The 18,412-nt window shown below is 32.3% G+C and overlaps 1 protein-coding gene and 1 pseudogene across 4 annotated transcripts; one reads left to right on the forward strand and one right to left on the reverse strand.

The window, feature by feature from the left end:
* The first annotated feature begins 1,099 nt into the window (after positions 1–1,099).
* LOC111297285 (ubiquitin C-terminal hydrolase 12-like) lies at positions 1,100–13,229 on the forward strand. 3 transcript variants are annotated; one of them, XM_022891969.2, is made up of 32 exons: positions 1,100–1,275; positions 1,506–1,620; positions 1,814–1,961; positions 2,064–2,221; positions 3,471–3,736; positions 3,834–4,052; positions 4,134–4,242; positions 4,339–4,454; positions 4,746–4,844; positions 5,511–5,620; positions 5,789–5,863; positions 6,383–6,461; positions 6,558–6,704; positions 6,814–6,894; positions 6,990–7,109; positions 7,737–7,859; positions 8,316–8,393; positions 8,495–8,583; positions 8,664–8,772; positions 8,862–8,930; positions 8,998–9,108; positions 9,725–9,780; positions 9,878–10,055; positions 10,154–10,255; positions 10,358–10,429; positions 10,824–10,889; positions 11,046–11,111; positions 11,795–11,881; positions 12,003–12,119; positions 12,314–12,388; positions 12,497–12,580; positions 12,743–13,229. In XM_022891969.2, exons 1-32 carry the CDS (start codon positions 1,246–1,248, stop codon positions 12,782–12,784), a joined length of 3,396 nt encoding a protein of 1,131 aa, XP_022747704.2. In that variant the 5' UTR covers positions 1,100–1,245; the 3' UTR covers positions 12,785–13,229. The 3 variants fall into 3 exon arrangements, with proteins under 3 accessions (XP_022747704.2, XP_022747705.2, XP_022747706.2); XM_022891970.2 differs by having other exon boundaries at positions 1,557–1,620; XM_022891971.2 differs by lacking the exon at positions 5,789–5,863.
* A 138-nt stretch (positions 13,230–13,367) lies between these two features.
* On the reverse strand, positions 13,368–16,837 carry LOC111297286 (uncharacterized; annotated as a pseudogene). The gene is made up of 8 exons (XR_016326346.1): positions 16,811–16,837; positions 15,569–15,893; positions 15,347–15,452; positions 15,168–15,238; positions 14,596–14,659; positions 14,348–14,465; positions 13,801–13,904; positions 13,368–13,589 (listed from the first exon to the last, which is right to left on the reverse strand). The product of XR_016326346.1 is annotated as an uncharacterized LOC111297286 (transcript).
* Positions 16,838–18,412: the final 1,575 nt, after the last annotated feature.

Here is an 18,412-nt window from a genome sequence, read left to right on the forward strand (position 1 = left end):
ATTTTTAAAAAGTAATATTTAATTAATTTGATATTTAAATTTTAATATTTATATATTTATATATGTTTTATTAAAAAAATCTCTATAATAAATTATTTTGAAAAAGGCAAATTCATCTTGCATTCAGTAAGTATATGGTCATCAAAGCCAATTTTTATATGTTCCAAGTTTACAAGATTTCAATATACTTTATAAGCACAATACAGTTTGAAAGAATAAAAAGAATTTAAATCAATAAAAATAAATATAAAAGATATCTTAATATGATAATAATAAATTAAGTCTTATATCACATAATTATAAATATCTTAATATTTATTAATAATAATATAATCATGACAAAAATAATTTTATTTTTCAGATTATATTTTAAATTATATTTTTTTTCATAATTATACTATTGTTGTTAAAAGATTTTGATAATATAAAAATTGATATATTTTTATATCATCAATAAAAATAAACATTAAATTTTATAATAAAATATAAATATTTTATAAAACTCGTGCAAATTACACTCGCACATGAATTTATAAGACCTAATTTATAAATAATTAATTTTTATATTAATAAAAAATATACTCAATTTTTAGGATTAATAAAATATAATTATATTAATATTAATATATATTAAAACATATAAAAATAAATATTATTTAATTTAAAATTATATTTAATTTTATTTCAATTAAAAAAGGCATCCTACTTATTTAAGAAAATGAAAATATGTTCTAGTGGCCTACTACTATTAACCTATTTAATTTAAAGAGCGAAATCTTATAAAAAAAATAAGAAAGAAAATAAATAAAAATGTGAGGTGGCATCGTATCGTACTAGGAAAATCAATCGGAGAGACGGAGAGACAGAGCGAGGCGTAGATTTTGGGACCCGACTCACCACAACCTGCCACGTCACTAATTCGTACGTCCCCCAACTCATTTTCCACGTGTCTTTTTCCTATTTGCTTGTCACCATCCCCTCTTCCGCCATCTCGATTTCCCTATCCCCCCAAAACACCCCCACTCCATGATCAAAATATCAATAATACCCCTTCCTTTGAAGTAAAACTCGAATGGCCTTTTTTCTGCACTATTTTTTTGTGAGTCGCTTTGCAGCGCCCGCTTCTTCCCTTTAACTTCCCATCATCAAAATTCACTGTTCATTATTATTTTCTTTTTCTTCTCTGGTTTTTTTGCTTTCAATTTCTTTGATTTCTGATCGGACGGTTCTCATCTCTTTCCAACCATGACTCTGATGACTACTCCGCCATTAGATGTACATATCACTCTTTCCTTCCTTTTACTCCCATTAAATACTTTAATATTTTTCGTTGATTTTTTTCTTGGAGGAAGTGCTTCAAGATTTTTATTGTTTTCTGAATTTTTTTAAATTTTTTTAAAAAATTGAGGTGATTAATTAGACGTGAATTTTTTGGAATTAATTTTGTTTTTTTAATGCATTGAGAGTGTTATAATTAGGGTTTTGATTGAGAGAGTTATGGTTAGGTTTTGGTTGATCAGAGCTTTGATTTTGTGGAACTTTGGATTTTGAAACAGCAAGAAGACGAGGAGATGCTTGTGCCGCATTCGGATATAGTCGAAGGACCTCAGCCGATGGAAGGTTTATCTTTTAATTTTTTTAGAATTTTTTAGTTTACTCTAATTCACATTATTGTTTTGATAATCTTATGTTGATCTGAAAGATTTTTTATTCTTTTGTAATTATGGTATGATTTAGTATGGAATAATAATTTGATTAGTTAGGTTGTTAAGGTTTTGAGATTTGCTTATTTTATGATTTTGATTAATTTTAGTTGCTCAAGCTGAGCCGGCTAGTACAGTTGAGAATCAGCTAGTGGAGGATCCTCCATATATGAAATTCACTTGGACAATTGAGAATTTTTCTAGGCTCATCACCAAGAAGCACTATTCAGATATATTTGTTGTTGGTGGTTATAAATGGTACTTTTCTTTTATTTGTCATTTTTGGAATGTGTTTGATTCGGTTAGCTGCAATCTGTCATATGATCAATTTTTTGGGTGTGCGTTGATTCTTCTGTGCAGGCGGATACTGATTTTTCCAAGAGGAAACAATGTGGATCACTTGTCGATGTACTTGGATGTTGCGGATTCTACTACATTGCCATATGGTTGGAGTAGATATGCTCAGTTTAGCTTGGCAGTGATTAATCAAATCCATCACAAATATTTGATAAGAAAGGGTATATTCTTACTAAGTTTGTCATTTTGTCTTAATTAATAATTTATGACAACAGAGGCAATTCCTACACTTTTCATTTCATCAATTTAGTTCCATCTTGCATTGCTTGGAAACAATTTGTTTCTTCCACTTTTAGTCAGTGCTTGATTGTGTCTTTTGTTATGTAATGTTCATTCATTGGACTTGTCACAGTAGGTGATGGTTCAGCCCGTGAACTTGTTTACGCTCTTTTTCAAACTGGGGGCTTAGGAGCAACAATAAGGATATTTGAAATTTGGTTTCATATATTTATGTATTCATTTATTATTTATTTCACTTGGATGTTGAGAGGATGTTAATGAGATCAGTTGTAACATTTGTAAAGTTCCAAAAATAGACAGGTTTTGATGATAATGAAAATTTTGTGGTGCTCAAAACTGTCTTAATGCTCAAGATATTAGGGTCTTCCTTTTGATGATAATGAAAATTTATTGGTACTCAAAACCATCTTATTCCTCAATAGATTAGCATCTTCCTTTTTACATTCTATCTATACAATCTTTTATCGAATTACTTTTAGATTTTTTCAGACAGCAAGTTATTAACAGGAAGTTAACCGTATTTGTTTGTGTCCTTTTTTCTTATTAATTTTCTTCCACAAGCTTTGTATTCCAAATGGAGTGATAAAAAAAATCTTTTATGTGACATTGCCCTGTTCTATATTTTCTTCCTTGCTATTTTGAAGGTGGTTTACTTTGGGAGTTGAGTTTTTAGTGACAATTCTAGTAATATGTTTGTCTTGATTTTGTTTATGTTCTAGTTTTTGCCACATCTGTTTTATTTTATTTTATGTTGACATAATCCTTATTATGTTCCTATTGTTTTTTGAACAACCAACCGATTCCTGTCATTCCTCTTATATGGCGACCGAGTGATATTGCAGAATTTTAAAACTGTATGCCTGTGGTTAAATTTTAAGACCAAAATTAGTATGAAAATATTGCAATGTTTTGTGAAATTGATAATTTGTTCTGGAATAGGGTGATGTTTAGATGCTTTCCCCTCTTGATTAGATCATTTTTGTTATGTTTATTGCAAGCAGTCTGGTGTTTAGTGGCGGGTAGCTGATGTCTGGTGGGGAAGAAAGGAACCTGTGTGATAGATGAATTGTAGATTCTTTCTTGTCATTCCGATTATAGAGATACCAAGTATTTAACATTAAAATTCATCCAAAACTTATTTACTGGCTTCTTTTTAACTTTCATTTGCAGACACCCAACACCAGTTCAATGCAAGAGAGAGTGATTGGGGTTTCACATCATTTATGCCTCTTAGTGATCTTTATGACCCTAGTAGAGGACATCTTGTGAATGATACTGTTGTTGTTGAAGCTGAGGTTGTTGTTCATAAGATACTGGATTATTGGTCATATGACTCAAAGAAGGAGACTGGTTATGTTGGACTTAAGAACCAAGGAGCAACTTGTTACATGAACTCGCTCCTACAAACTCTTTACCATATCCCATACTTCAGAAAGGTGTGAATTCTGTCTCATTCTTATTCCATTATGCTTGCCCTTATGCTCTTTACTTTAATTGGAGTCAAACATCTTATTTTCCAACGTTCTATTTCAGGCTGTGTACCACATGCCAACGACTGAAAATGACATGCCTATAGGAAGTATTCCTTTGGCTCTGTTGAGTTTATTTTATAAGCTCCAATATAATGACACTAGTGTCGCAACAAAGGAATTAACCAAATCTTTTGGATGGGATACATATGATTCTTTTATGCAACATGATGTACAAGAACTCAACAGAGTCCTGTGTGAAAAGCTTGAAGATAAAATGAAGGTATTCACCTATTTTAATCTCTCTCTATGTTAGTTGTTGCATATTAAATTATGTTATTGATTATTCCCCCCCTTTTTTCAGGGAACTGTTGTAGAGGGGACAATACAGCAGTTGTTTGAGGGTCATCATATGAATTATATTGAATGCATCAACGTGGATTACAAGTCTACAAGAAAGGAATCTTTTTATGGTATTTATTCCTTACTGATGTTTAGACCCATATTAGTTTGGAACACTGAAATGTATACCTTAAAAGCAAACAGTGAGTGTGCATATTGTTTGGCAGACCTTCAGCTTGACGTCAAGGGTTGTCGGGATGTTTATGCTTCTTTTGACAAGTATGTGGAAGTTGAGCGCCTTGAGGGTGACAACAAATATCATGCCGAAGAGCATGGCTTACAGGTCAGTTACTTTTCTTTTGAGGTGATGAGAACTGGGCCAAAATGTTGTTTCATTGAAGGACCATTTATCCAGTGGTTAGGATAAAGCGTAGACAAGGCTATGTTTGACAATTTATTCTATGGTTAGACTTTATCGGTGAAGTATTTTTTTGGTTTGAAATATGGAATGAAGGTTTGACCCATCGAAGTTGATTGAAGCAACATTCTGCTGGCATAAATTAGGCTAATCTGATTAGTTTTAGTTGAAATGACATTTCTTAGTTCTGTGCTGAAATTCTGTTGTTCATTTCAGGATGCGAAGAAAGGTGTCTTATTTATCGACTTTCCCCCTGTTCTTCAACTTCAGCTAAAGCGGTTTGAATATGATTTTATGCGGGATACAATGGTGAAGGTCCGTCTTGGAAATCAGTTTATTGCCAAATGCATTGGATAATTGGGTTGCTTTTGTTACTCATTTTAGTATTTTATAATTTCAAGGCTTTGTACTATGTAATGTGATATGCAAGAAAAACATTTATGATACCTTTCCCTGCTTCACCAAATCCAATCTATATGTTCAAATACTAATTCTCTTATTTTAGTTAAACGTTTCTCTTTTACTTGTCAAGTTTTCTCATATCCCCTTTCTTCAATATTGATTAAACATGTTGTGAGGTGTTTCAGAAAACATTAATAAACTCTTCTGTGTACGTAACAACAAATCATGTGACAACTATATTGCTGCTATTTATGAAAGAAAGTTTTCTTTCACAATTTTTTTTTATCTTGGTGATGCTTGTTCCATCTTCTCTTTGTGTGGTTTGCTTTTCATGACTGGATCCAGTATTACTGTCTGATCTTGTTTAAAATTTTGCCAAATATATCACTTCTATGAACCTGCTTTCCTATGATCAATATTTTAGTTTTCTCTTTCAGAGTGATAAGCATCCTTTATGTCTTTTCAATGCTGGGAATGAAACTCTTTCTTTAAGTGGGTGTTGTTGAGCTCTTCATGTGAATTTAGATACCATGCATGTTAGCATGGCTATTTGTATTAATAGCTGCTTTCATTTTGTAGATAAATGACCGCTATGAATTTCCTCTTCAACTTGACCTTGATAGAAAAAATGGGAAGTATTTATCACCTGAAGCGGATAGGAGTGTTCGCAACCTTTACACACTTCACAGGTATTACTTGTCTTAGATTGTTCTATAATTCATGTCACCTACTTATACTTGGAATGTGTTTGTAACTGATGCAAGTTGGTAAAACATTTTACTAGTTGTTTCCCTGCTTTACTACCCTTGCTTAACAGGAATTTTTTTTTTTTTTGCATGTCCTGTTTTCTCTTACAGTGTCTTAGTTCATAGTGGAGGATTGCATGGTGGACATTACTATGCTTTTATCAGGCCAACCCTTTCTGACCAATGGTGAGCAACATTTTTGAATTGATAGTTGACTAATTCAATTACAATCTCACTGCACTGGTATCTATTCCAATTTTTCTTGAATTGTAAGAAGAATTTCGGAGAATATTGTGATTGACTTAAGAAATTTTTTTTCCATGGTTAGTTTTAGTATTTCATTTTTTATGTTTGGTTTGCAATTTCAGCACTTCTTTTCCTTGAATATGGAGATAACAGCAGTATTATACTATAGAGTTGTTTAAGAAACTAAAGTTGTTTTGAGACTTAAATTTAAAATATGACTGCTTTCTGGTGTTTAACTTGGGCACTTCTAAGTTGATCACATTTTATGGAGTATTAAGTGTAGTTTTTCATTGTTGATCTTATTGTATTGTATGTTATCACACCAAAATATATTTTGGCATTTAGTGTCAGCTGCTTTTCCATTTAATATTGGCTTTAGTTAATGTTTGTTTTATATGGGGAAAAACTACAAAGTCATGTTGGAGGGGACACTGAAACAGATCTCTCTGTTTTTGTCAGGTATAAATTTGACGATGAACGGGTAACAAAAGAAGGTATAAAGAGGGCATTGGAAGAGCAGTATGGTGGTGAGGAAGAGGTAATGTTTCTATGTGCTACTTAAAAACCCTGTCTACTTGTGTACAATATGTAAAAATTAATTAACTTTTTTGGCTTGTTCTGTTATATTCAACAGTTTCCACAGACTAATCCTGGCTTCAATAACACCCCTTTCAAATTTACAAAATACTCAAATGCGTACATGCTTGTCTATATACGTGAAAGTGATAAGGACAAAATAATTTGCAACGTTGATGAGAAGGACATTGCTGAACACTTGAGGGTAATTTCTTTACATGTAACCGATGTGAAACCTCTAACTTTTGGGCTTTATGCTCTTTCTAATGCAGACTTTGTTGATCAAGACTAATGTATTCAATGCTTAATTTCAGATAAGGTTAAAGAAAGAACAAGAAGAGAAGGAAGACAAAAGGAGATATAAAGCGCAGGCCCACCTTTATACTATTATAAAGGTATCTATCTATTACAATTAGCCAATTAGGGTTATGACATTTTCAGATTTTTTTCTTTTCATGTTAGCAATAATGAATATCATTAATGCATTTAGGTTGCAAGTGATGAAGATGTTCTAGAACAGATTGGAAAGGACATATATTTTGATCTTGTGGATCATGACAAAGTTAGGAGTTTCCGCATTCAGAAGCAAACACCTTTCCATGTTTTCAAGGTACCATTTATGATTATTTCTTGTTTGATTGTGTCTAATTTAAAACGCAATTGAAACAAAATATCTGATCTGATTTTTGTGGTTGATGACACTGCTGGTTAATGTTTGTAAGCAAAGCTTAACATCAAACTTCTGATTGTCTTTTTGATTTTATTTATTTATTTTACTGTTATTGTCTAACAGTGTATTTCTGAAATTTGTATTCAATTCTGAGAATATGCACTTGACTTATTTTGATAGCTTTTTTTTTTTTTTTGGGGGGGGGGGGTGTTGCTAGGGGAATTTTTGGGGTTGGTGTTTGAATATTAGTCATGCTGATGACCAGAGGGTATTTGAGGGTACTAGGGGTTGGAATGCTTAATAACGAGTTAATCAAAGAGAGTTTCACTTTTAAATTATATTATTGGAATCTAAAGTCAAATTTTGAAAGCTGACATGGGATGTCTTTGTTTTTAGCATTCCATAACTTATATTAAGTACTATAGTTATGTCTGCTTTAGCATGATTCTTAATTTTTAGTACTGTACTAATGAGCAAATGACTTTTTTTGTCTTTGGCATCTGTTTCTTATGGGTTTGGTAACATTATCATTTTCTTTTAAATGTGTAATTCTGAGCTTGTTCACAGGAGGAGGTTGCCAAAGAGTTTGGCATACCAATGCAATATCAGCGTTATTGGATTTGGGCAAAGCGGCAGAACCATACATATCGTCCCAATCGACCATTGACCCCTCAGGAGGAGGCACAATCTGTAAGTAGTTCTATTTTCTTCTCTTCTGCTTTGCATCTAGTCTTTCACATTGTTATATATAATATACATTTTTTGAACTTTTTGCTTGTCACTACTGTGATTTCTAATAAAAGGGGGATTCAGTGCTGGTGATTTACGTGGGAGTGAAATAATAGATTTTTTCTAATTTTTTTTGGGCTGAATTTAAAGAAAGTATGTTGACTTAAATAATATTACACATTTGTCCGAATTTAAAGAAAGTATGTTAGACTTAAATGATATTACACATTTGTCCCTTATCGAACTCTTTTGTCTTTTAGCAATTATTTATTGTTTAGAAAAGTTTATAATAGGAATTTTACTATGAGGCATTCAATTAAAGAAAGATGGAGTAGTTGGTGAGGAGTACTGTTTCTCCTAATTTTTTGGTTTTTTAGTTAATCCTGTGAGTTAATGGTTTCTGTTTGGTTGTTTTAGGTTGGACAGTTGAGGGAGGTGTCAAATAAGGCACACAATGCAGAACTAAAATTGTTCTTGGAAGTTGAGCGTGGACAGGTAATATTGTTCTATTAACTATTGTTTTAAGTTTTTAAAATAGTAATTTTTTATTGTTGTCTTATCATTTTCCTTTACCTCATTTTGTGTGATAATTTCAGGATTTACATCCTATTCCCCTACGCAATAAAACAAGGGAAGATATTCTGCTTTTCTTCAAGCTTTATGACCCGGACAAAGAAGAATTACGGTATCTAACTTTTCTGTTTTATCTTGTATATTCTATGTTTCCTTGTACTTCTCCTGAAATTGCACTTTGTTCCATTGTAGTTATGTTGGTAGGCTCTTGGTAAAGCTTTCTGGTAAGCCAATAGAATATATAGCGAAGCTTAATCAAATGGCTGGCTTTGCTCCTGATGAAGAAATGGAACTTTATGAGGTTGTTACAGCTCAACTGTGTGTTTGCAAACTAGCTTCAATAGTTTTTCTTAATCAAATCCTCTTACCAGTTGATTTTGCAACTTTTAGGAAATAAAGTTTGAGCCTTGTGTGATGTGCGAGCTCCTTGATAAGAGATGTTCATTCCGGTTAAGTCAGGTATATTTTTTTTAGAACATACACCATTTTTAAAGTAAATTGCCAGTGAAACCGTCTTTCCTTGCAGATAGAAGATGGGGATATCATATGCTTTCAGAAGTCTCCTCCAATTGAAAGTGAAGAAGCATGCCGATATCCAGATGTGCCTTCATTTCTGGAATATGTACACAACCGCCAGGTACAGTCCGCCGAAACCTATTAATATGTGGTGACTTCCAGAATCTGTTATTGGTATTTTGCAGTTTCTTGTAAACTTATTTTATGCTGGGAGGCTGATAGTTGTTTATATGCTACCCTGTCTTATATATGAAGCAACAGAAATCCTCCATTTTCCCCTGGTATTAATTTTTTAAAACCGTATGTAAAATTTTAGAATCTAGTGCCAGAGAGGAAAAGAGATATCTTTACTTAGTTCCTGTAATACACTATTCATTGACATGAGATCTTTCATTCTTTCTGGGTGTTAATTGATAGTTGGATGTTAAAAGGAAAAAAGGCCTACCATATTGGGAGTTGTTTATATTTAATTTAATGAGCTGGTTTTTACCAAGAAAGCTTTCATCATTTTAATTTGTTCAAGACAAGAAACTGCATTGAACCTAACAGTATAGCTTCCATTAGGCTAAAGGTTTTAGATTGTTTTGGGAGAATTGCCAATCACATTCTTGGTTCTTCCCTCCTAGGGAGCATTCCCCCTAATACTATTATTATTATTTCTTTATTAGGTTTAATTCAGTTTGTGTTCTGATTCTTTGAACTCAATTAAGTTGTTTATGTGATTTGATGCTACTTAGATTGTTCGTTTTCGATCTCTAGAGAGACCAAAGGAAGATGATTTTTGTCTAGAGTTGTAAGTACTTCTAATGCTAACTATTGTTCAGATAGTACAAGAATTATTAGTTATTGTTGTCAGATACTTATACTCCATTTCTTCTGTAACAATTAAGGTCAAAGATACATACTTATGATGATGTTGTGGAAAGAGTGGCTCGCAAAATTGGTCTGGATGATCCATCCAGAATCAGGCTCACATCTCACAACTGCTACTCCCAACAACCTAAGCCACAACCTATTAAATACCGAGGAGTAGAGCATTTGTCAGAAATGTTGATCCACCATAACCAGGTAGCCCATATGGGTTTTCTGTTTGACATCTTGCTATGTTAGTTCCATTTATGCATAATATACTTTGACTGATTATTTTGGTGTTTCTTCATTTACAGACTTCTGACATTTTATATTATGAAGTTTTGGATATCCCTTTGCCAGAATTGCTAGGTCTGAGAAACCTGAAAGTTGCTTTCCTTCATGCTATTAAGGATGAAGTAAGTATAGAATCTGTAGTTTTCCTCCCCAATTCCCTCTTTCTTTTACGATCATTTGAGGATTTTTGGCCTTTCTGTAATAACGTTTAACATGATTTTTAGGTGGTAATTCACAGTATTAGATTGCCTAAACAGAGCACTGTAGGAGATGTGATTGATGAACTCAAGACGAAGGTAATTTTTGCTACTTCTATTTTACATTGTAAATACTTGAAGCTAAGAAGAAATGGACAGTGTTATTAATGAGGTGGAACTCCTGTGGCTCTGTTTTTGCAGTGACTGTCATCTTTTTTTTTTCTTGACAAAATCATTTTCTAGTCTCCTTTTATTATAGGAAAATAACTATTATATGAATATTCATTGGAGTAGCAACCAAAATCTTCCACATATTTCCTTATCATAAGTTTGATGTTTCCTTACACTGAAATATTCTGTTTATAGTGTGGTAATGCATAATCCCTCTTCTGAAGAGGGTATCTTTGGCAGTATTATCTTTATTGACTTCTCATTAAACTTGAAGTTCATATCAAATTACAGTTTTTCTTTTTTATTCTGCACTATGAAACAGGTGGAGTTGTCACATCCAAATGCAGAGCTTAGACTCCTTGAAGTCTTCTATAACAAGATCTATAAGGTAGAAATTGGTTGAAATTTTATTGCTAGTTGTTGCAATTTAAATTGTATATAAATAATGTTCCAGACAATTGAATTTTATGTCCTATTGGAATGACTGAGTATACTTTTCTTGTAACATTGTTATTCCATCTCTTTTTTTTTTTTTTTTTTTCAGATCTTTCCACCCAGTGAAAAAATTGAGAAAATAAGTGACCAATATTTGACATTGCGTGCAGAAGAGGCAAGTTTTCCTTTTTTTTCCATCCCATTGTAGCTGAAATTTCATGGCTAAGATGTCCTTCAGACAATGTTATTTTTTAAGTACATATATGGGAAGGACTGTTTTTTATTGAAGTTATAGGGGTATAGCATTGGAAGCGGTTCATCAAAAAAGGGGTCATAAGTAACACATTCTATTGTTTGTACCTGAATTTTTTGAGAAGAGCTTTCTAATGCTTGAGCATGTACCAGCTGTCTATATCCACTGTAGAGTAGATGCAACTGGCAGTCTATTAACCTTCTTACCTCTATTCTAAAGATAGAACCATAGAGTTTTATGTATGTTTGAGTGTGTATGTGCATCCAGATGTGACATGAGATGGACAATGGAATGTTTTGAATTTCAAATGGACGCTTGACATTGATACCTACATATTGGACCAAGTGCTGGTTCCTAAAGCTTGTTATATTTGATAGGAAGTATTGCATTCGACAAATTTGTATCTTGTCATTATGTCATTATTTGTATCTTGGTTTTTCATTCACATATGTTGTTTTTTCAGACTATTTTAATCTAGCTATAGCCCTAAGCCCAATTTCTTAAGTATTTGTTCATGATAGAGTCAGCATCTCTAATCTTTTGTTATAGATGTTTGCAACATCTATTAGCAGAACCAACCTTTTGTCATTTTTATCAAATCTCAGATCCCAGAAGAAGAGAAGAATCTTGGTCCCCATGATCGAGTGATTCATGTCTACCACTTTACCAAAGAGACTGCCCAGAACCAGATGGTATTCAATATGAATGAATTGATAAACAGTCTTGATCTGTTTTGAGATATTTGGTGGAAAATGGCAGCTATTTAACACAATTCAGATGTTTTAAGAATTTTTGTTTTTTTTTTTTTAACAGCAAGTACAAAATTTTGGTGAGCCCTTTTTCTTAGTCATTCATGAAGGTGAAACTCTGGCTGAAGTTAAAGAGCGGATACAAAAGAAATTGCATGTTCCTGATGAAGAGTTCTCCAAGGTATTTCCATACTTATCTTAATCATCTCTGTTAGTCCTTTCTTTTTTTCTTTTCTTCCTGAACTTGCAATTTTAGCATTTTTATTCTCACTTGCACTAACATCTTTTCATGCAGTCACACATTATTATGTACATGGAATCCTGAAATCAGTTTTTGACTTCCTTCTCCTGATTTTTTCTCATTTCTTTATTCAGTGGAAGTTTGCATTTATGTCAATGGGTCGACCAGAGTATCTACAGGACTCTGACATTGTGTTAAACCGTTTTCAGGTGTCTGGGTTTCTTCATTGTGTTTCTGTCCTCTCATTTGATTTTTTTTTTAGGATTTGTATTTTTTATATAAAATGGTGTTTTTGATTTATTTTATATACTCTTCAGAGAAGAGATGTTTATGGTGCTTGGGAGCAATACCTTGGGTTAGAGCATTCTGACAACACTCCTAAGAGGGCTTACGTAAATCAGGTACTGCAATATTGTTGACTACAGTTGGTCCTTAAGTGTTATGCAAAGTAATGCATTTTCTAGTATGTATTAATAGCCTTATATATATATATATATATATATATATATATATTCTCCTTATCCCTGTTCTAATTGTAAGTTGCATGCGTATAACTATTGCAGAACCGTTACACATTTGAGAAACCAGTTAAAATATACAACTAGTAGAAGCTAATTTTTCATTAGCACATTAGTTGATATGAAGATCCTTCAATGCCTTCGATGGCATTGTAGATATGGAGAAAATGCAAAGGGAGGAGTGACATTTTGGACGGAAGGATCAAAACTTGCTTAGAGAGAATCCATGTAGGGCTCAATTACTGTTTTTCATGCGGTTGAGGGAGGGGGATAGGTTATAATTGTAGTGTTTTCACACTGTCGATGCATAGCGTGAGCTATTGCCTGGCTTTGTATATATCTCGCCTTTTGGCCTTTTTAGGATGGCACCTACTCGATCTGAGAGGTTGCTGTATTTCCATATATAGCTGTGTAATTTAGTAGTACATATGAAGATTTTGACGGGATGTATACTGGGTATAGTTGGTTGCAGTTGTAGATGACTATTTTTTTTACTTCCTTTTTCTTGGTTTATGTCATGTCCTTTGTCCCATAGGAGCGTTTGTCGTAAATTTTTGGGATTTTAGTGTACAAGAAATCGACTGCTCTTGCAGTAGCTCCTCTTTTTGAGCTTCTATTTATTAAATATGATTTGATCAAATAAGACAAAAAAAAAAAGACTTGACTAATCTTTAGTCCACATCTCCATTGATTAAAAAATTATTGGGGAAATCAGATAATAGGATCGCTTTTATGTTGCACATCAAGCAAATGAACTGGTAAAGTTCATTAAACTATTATCGGTTCGGATCTTATTTACAAGACTAAATAAGAAATCAGCCCACCAATAGTATCTACAACAAGATGATTCATGCGCACTAACAGCAGCAAGTAAGCTCGTTCTTTAGGCCCTGCAAGCACGGGAAAGCTCGAATGATTTAATAGTAAAGGATTGGATTTACATGGTGTTTTTTGAGTTCTTTACAAAATGGATAGACTGTATCCTTTATCGAGGAAGACGGCTAATGAAACCAATACCACTACTTGCCATTGCAGTAAGTTTTCTCTATTAAACTAATGGAATATAATCAACAGAAAGAAACTGTAGAATGCAGGTCATTACCAAGTCCAAGGATTGAATTTCATCTTAGTGGAAATAGTTATATCCTTTTGTTTTCTGTGTCTTGCTCAAACTTGAGTTGATCTTCTCAACAGCAGCAAGCAGATCCTGAAAGCCCACAAAGAACCAAGAAAGCTTTTATGATTAGATGATTATCAACCCCGAAAGCAGAAGTTACAATTTCATTATAAAGAATTTGTAAATAAAAAAAAAGTTAAAAAGGATTGTTATATTCAATATATTTCAGATTATCAGCATCTAGAGAGAATTTTTAATCAATAAAAATCAGCTTTTCATCTTCTGCACAAGGTCCAGCTTCACGCCATAATGCATTTTCTTTGCACGATGTCAAGGAGAAGAAATAGTTTCAAGAACAGGTTGTAATTAGTTTTTACCATTTTAATTCTGCATTTATTAACTTTCCAAAGAGTTCTAAGAAAACCTTCCTGGTGTGGCTTAATCATAGGGCACAACTCTGTTTTCTTTTGCAAAGGTTTATTACTTTAAAACATTAGATGAATCCCCAAAAACTAAAAACATAAACTGCATACCTCCCATGATGCTAGGCTTGTCATATAAGAGGGAAGACTCTCATAACCATCCCTGGATACTTGTATTACATGCCTCGGAGCTTCAACCAGATTTAGGTCATTTTCCCCTTGTCCAACATTTCATGGCGTATTATAATTTAACATAATAATACCGGTTAGAGCCTGCTATTTCTAGTCGTAAACCTGAGAGATGGATAGACAAGGGGATTTGAAGTGTGAAAAACTCGGTAATTTCTACCTTCGGTTACTTCAACCGTGTCTGTAGCCGGCTTGTATGTACTCTTAATGTTGCTTTGTTTATCTCCATTGTACCTGCAATTTTAGGTTCAGAGAGAGTTGTAAAGAAACGAAAAGAAGAGCAGAAAAAGAGAAAGAGGACTTAATACAATATAAAGAACTTTTAAAACTCCAAACACTTAATGTATTCCTCATAAGATAAATCCGAGTCATCAATCTTTTGATTAGCTGTGGAGTGTTGAGAGAAAGATGGCATTAGTAGAAGCAAAAATTGTGGTAGCAAAGCTAATTCCGATCTAATAAATAGAAGAAATTGAGTAATTAACTCTAAACCCCTCTCAAAAGGGCAAAAAATCCAATATATCTTCTATGGCTAATCATAACAAATAATGATTCCAATATTGAATCTAAAATTTAACTTAATTGATCCATTTAACGATCCTTAGAAATTGATATTCAACGGATGTATCTGTATCCCTTTTCCCTATCCCTGGGTCTCTTTGTATCAAAAAAAAAATTCCAATAATGCAAAGAAAGGGACAAAAAAAAAGGGGGGCGGGGAGGGGTAGGCCATTTTGATTACCTTGAGATGCTATAGTGGCAAGACAAACATCAGAGAGCCCGAAATTCTTTAGACTCAGTGATTCACCAAGACTGAAAGAAACAACATCAAGGGAAAACACTAATTTCTTTTTTATCAGTTCTTATAAAAATAAATAAATAAAAACTTTTGCAAGTTATGAAGAAAAAATTGAAGGATACAACAGAGGATCTTCTTCCAAGCACTTCATTGCTGAACTAGTGACCGCGAAAGGTCTCTCCTTTGAATCCAAAATTTCCTCTTCCTCTTCCACCTCATCTTCAATTTCTAAGTCAAAGAAAGAGAAAAAGCAAAAACATTTAAAAAAAGTTTCCTCTTTTTTTTTTTTCATTTTTTTTATGTAAGGGACTAAAATAAGTAGGAAATAAAATTGTTCATACAGGGGAGGTAACCGTGAGGCTTAAGATGATCTTCGAGATCGAGAAGATTGGTTTGGTTCTTGTTAAAGATTTGATAACAGTGACCTAAGAGTTCCTCGAATGAAACGGTGCCGAAGGACATGGAATCGAGAAGGTTCAGGTCGGAGGTGGCGGTTGAAACGCGGCGGTTTAGGCATTGAACGAACGTCGAAGAAGCGGAATCTGGATAACGAGAAGTATCATCAAAGTAAGAAGAATAACTTTTTAACAAATGTAGAATAAAAATTAGGGAAGGCAGAGGTAAATAGGGTGGGTAACTTAATTCCTCTTCGGTGAATTTCGACTCGATCTAAGTTTATAGGGTTAATTTTTTTTTTTTTAAATTAAATTTTGGGTCGAGTTATGTTGGATAGTGTTTTTGTCCGATATTATAAAAAAAATAATTTTTTTAAAATAATTTTTATTTATATATAGTTATATAATTATATATTTAAATATTTATATTTTAAAAAATAATATTTTATATTTAAAAAAATAATATTTTATTAATTTCGGATCGAATTGAATCGGATATGATTTATACACTATCAGATCTGATAGAATTTGAGTATAAAAAAAATTAAAAAAATTAAAAAAAATTCGGGTCGAGTTGAGGTTGGATTTGATGAATATGAAATAGGGTTGAATTAAGAGCGAGTAAAAATCGACCTCGACCTAATCTGTTACCAACCCTAGACGTAAATACCATAAGAGATGGGATGGCGGTCGATGAATTGCTTAAGAGCGTCACAATTGCTTTAAAAGTGGTTGCATAATGAGCTTGGGGTTTTATTGAATTTATTATCAAATCTTCCACTTTTTGAAATTGTCCCTCTTAGGTTTGAACAAGCAAAGAAAAATACACTTCCCTTTTGCATTTGATTTTGTTTTTTTTAAGTGCCAAAGCCCATGGATGACCATGAGTTTCATTTTTGGGATAATCTCCTAAATGGCTTATGAACAATTGTAATTTTTTGAATTTGGTATCTAAATTAAAAAAATTGCTAAATAAATGCTTAAACTATGAGATCCTATATCAAGTTGGTCCAACAGTTAACTCCGTTAGCCTAAATATTGACTTGACTATTTTAACCAATAAAAATCCACCATGTGGATACAAAATGACATGTAAGCATGCTTATGTGGCAAAAAAAATAGAAAAAATTGAATTAATAAAAAAAAACCCAAACAAATTAATTCCTATAAACCCAAATTGAATACCCAAACCTTAAACCTCAAATTCGCAGAACGCATAAAAAATTTAAGCAAAATTGAAGCTTGTGAAAGGTCTAAAAATAAGCTTGTAAAATCGAAGCTGCAACCTTGTGAAATCTAAACCACAACCTTCACAAAATCAATGGCAAATAAAGAAAGCAAGATGGGTGAAAGAAGATATAAAGGTTTTGTTAAAAATTCAACGAAAAGAAGTAAACATTCTAGGTAGTCACGATCAAGCTGTAGCTTGAGAATAAAAAATCATTTGACTTCAATCAGTTGTTATTATAGAATAATGACTCTAATTCGTAGGTCGACAACATTGAAGAATCCATGAAGAAAAATTTATAGGCATGGAAAGTTCAAAGAGGTATTTGACATTTGTTGATTTATGCAGAGTTGATCTTGTGTTGATGAATAAAATTGAATTTGTTTCTGTTAATATTTTGCAAGGAATGAATTGTAATTTTTTTCAGTGGGTTGAAGATGAGCATTTATCGGATAGTGAAAATGCAAATTAGAATGAAGAATTGAGTTTTGAAAAGGACAAATCGCTAGTTGAGAACAAAAAATTGAGGAAAGAAAATATTGCATTCAAGAAAAATTACAATAATAATGAAGTTAATAATCTTTTGAATAAGGTTTGGGTTCTGAAAAAAAAAATAAAATCATATGAGTATTTGGTAGCAAAAGGTCGAAGACTAATATGGTATTACAATATTGTGTTACTAATATCTTGGATAGTGTTTTTCATTTTCATTTTAAGGTTTATTTATTGTAGATTGAAAAATTTTAAGAATTTATGGAAAAACTGTATATTTTATTCTAAATTACTGTAAGAATGAAGTAATGAAATGAAAGCAATTACTACTATGTGTCCCCAATTTAGATTCTTGTTAGATGCTACCACAATTTGGTGGTTTTGATTCTTTGAATGTAAAAAATCTACTGATTGTATTTTTTTTTTATTTCTAGCCATTTGCTTAAATCTTTTTGTTTTCTCATTGCAAGTTAGTTTAGCTTTTAATTGTTTGCAAATTATTTCCACATTGACTATAATGTTTGTACCATCTGTTAAAGCATACAATTTTGTCATTATCTTTATTCATTTCCATTTCTTAGAATTGAATGTTGTTTGCAACTATGATAATTGGTTTATATTTCTTTTATAAACAGGATGAAACCAATTGATCATTACACAAACATGATTGAAACCAATTCATTTGTCTAGGTCCATCACCATTATACAAACAAGATGAAACCAATACATCAATGATCTATCATGAAACAAGTTCATCAATTTCTTGCTCATTACATATAAAGAAATAGATGATGATTATCCAAAAAGAGTAGAAACAACATCCATAATTGAGCCATAGACAAAATAAAATAAGATGAAACCATAAAGAAAATGAAACCCTTTCATTCATCATTGACTAAAATCAGTTCATACAACATCCAATAGCATACCTTTATACACTACTCATTACACAAATAAATTGATCATGAATATCCAAAAATGATTAGCTACGACATTCATATAAGTTTCTGAAAGATATCATGTTCATAAACATTCATATTAGCTTTAACACAAATAAATTCATCATATTCATA

Source organism: Durio zibethinus, chromosome 12 (assembly GCF_047325235.1).
Source record: "Durio zibethinus cultivar Kanyao isolate XHJ-2024 chromosome 12, ASM4732523v1, whole genome shotgun sequence".
In the NCBI taxonomy this organism is placed as follows: Eukaryota; Viridiplantae; Streptophyta; class Magnoliopsida; order Malvales; family Malvaceae; genus Durio; species Durio zibethinus.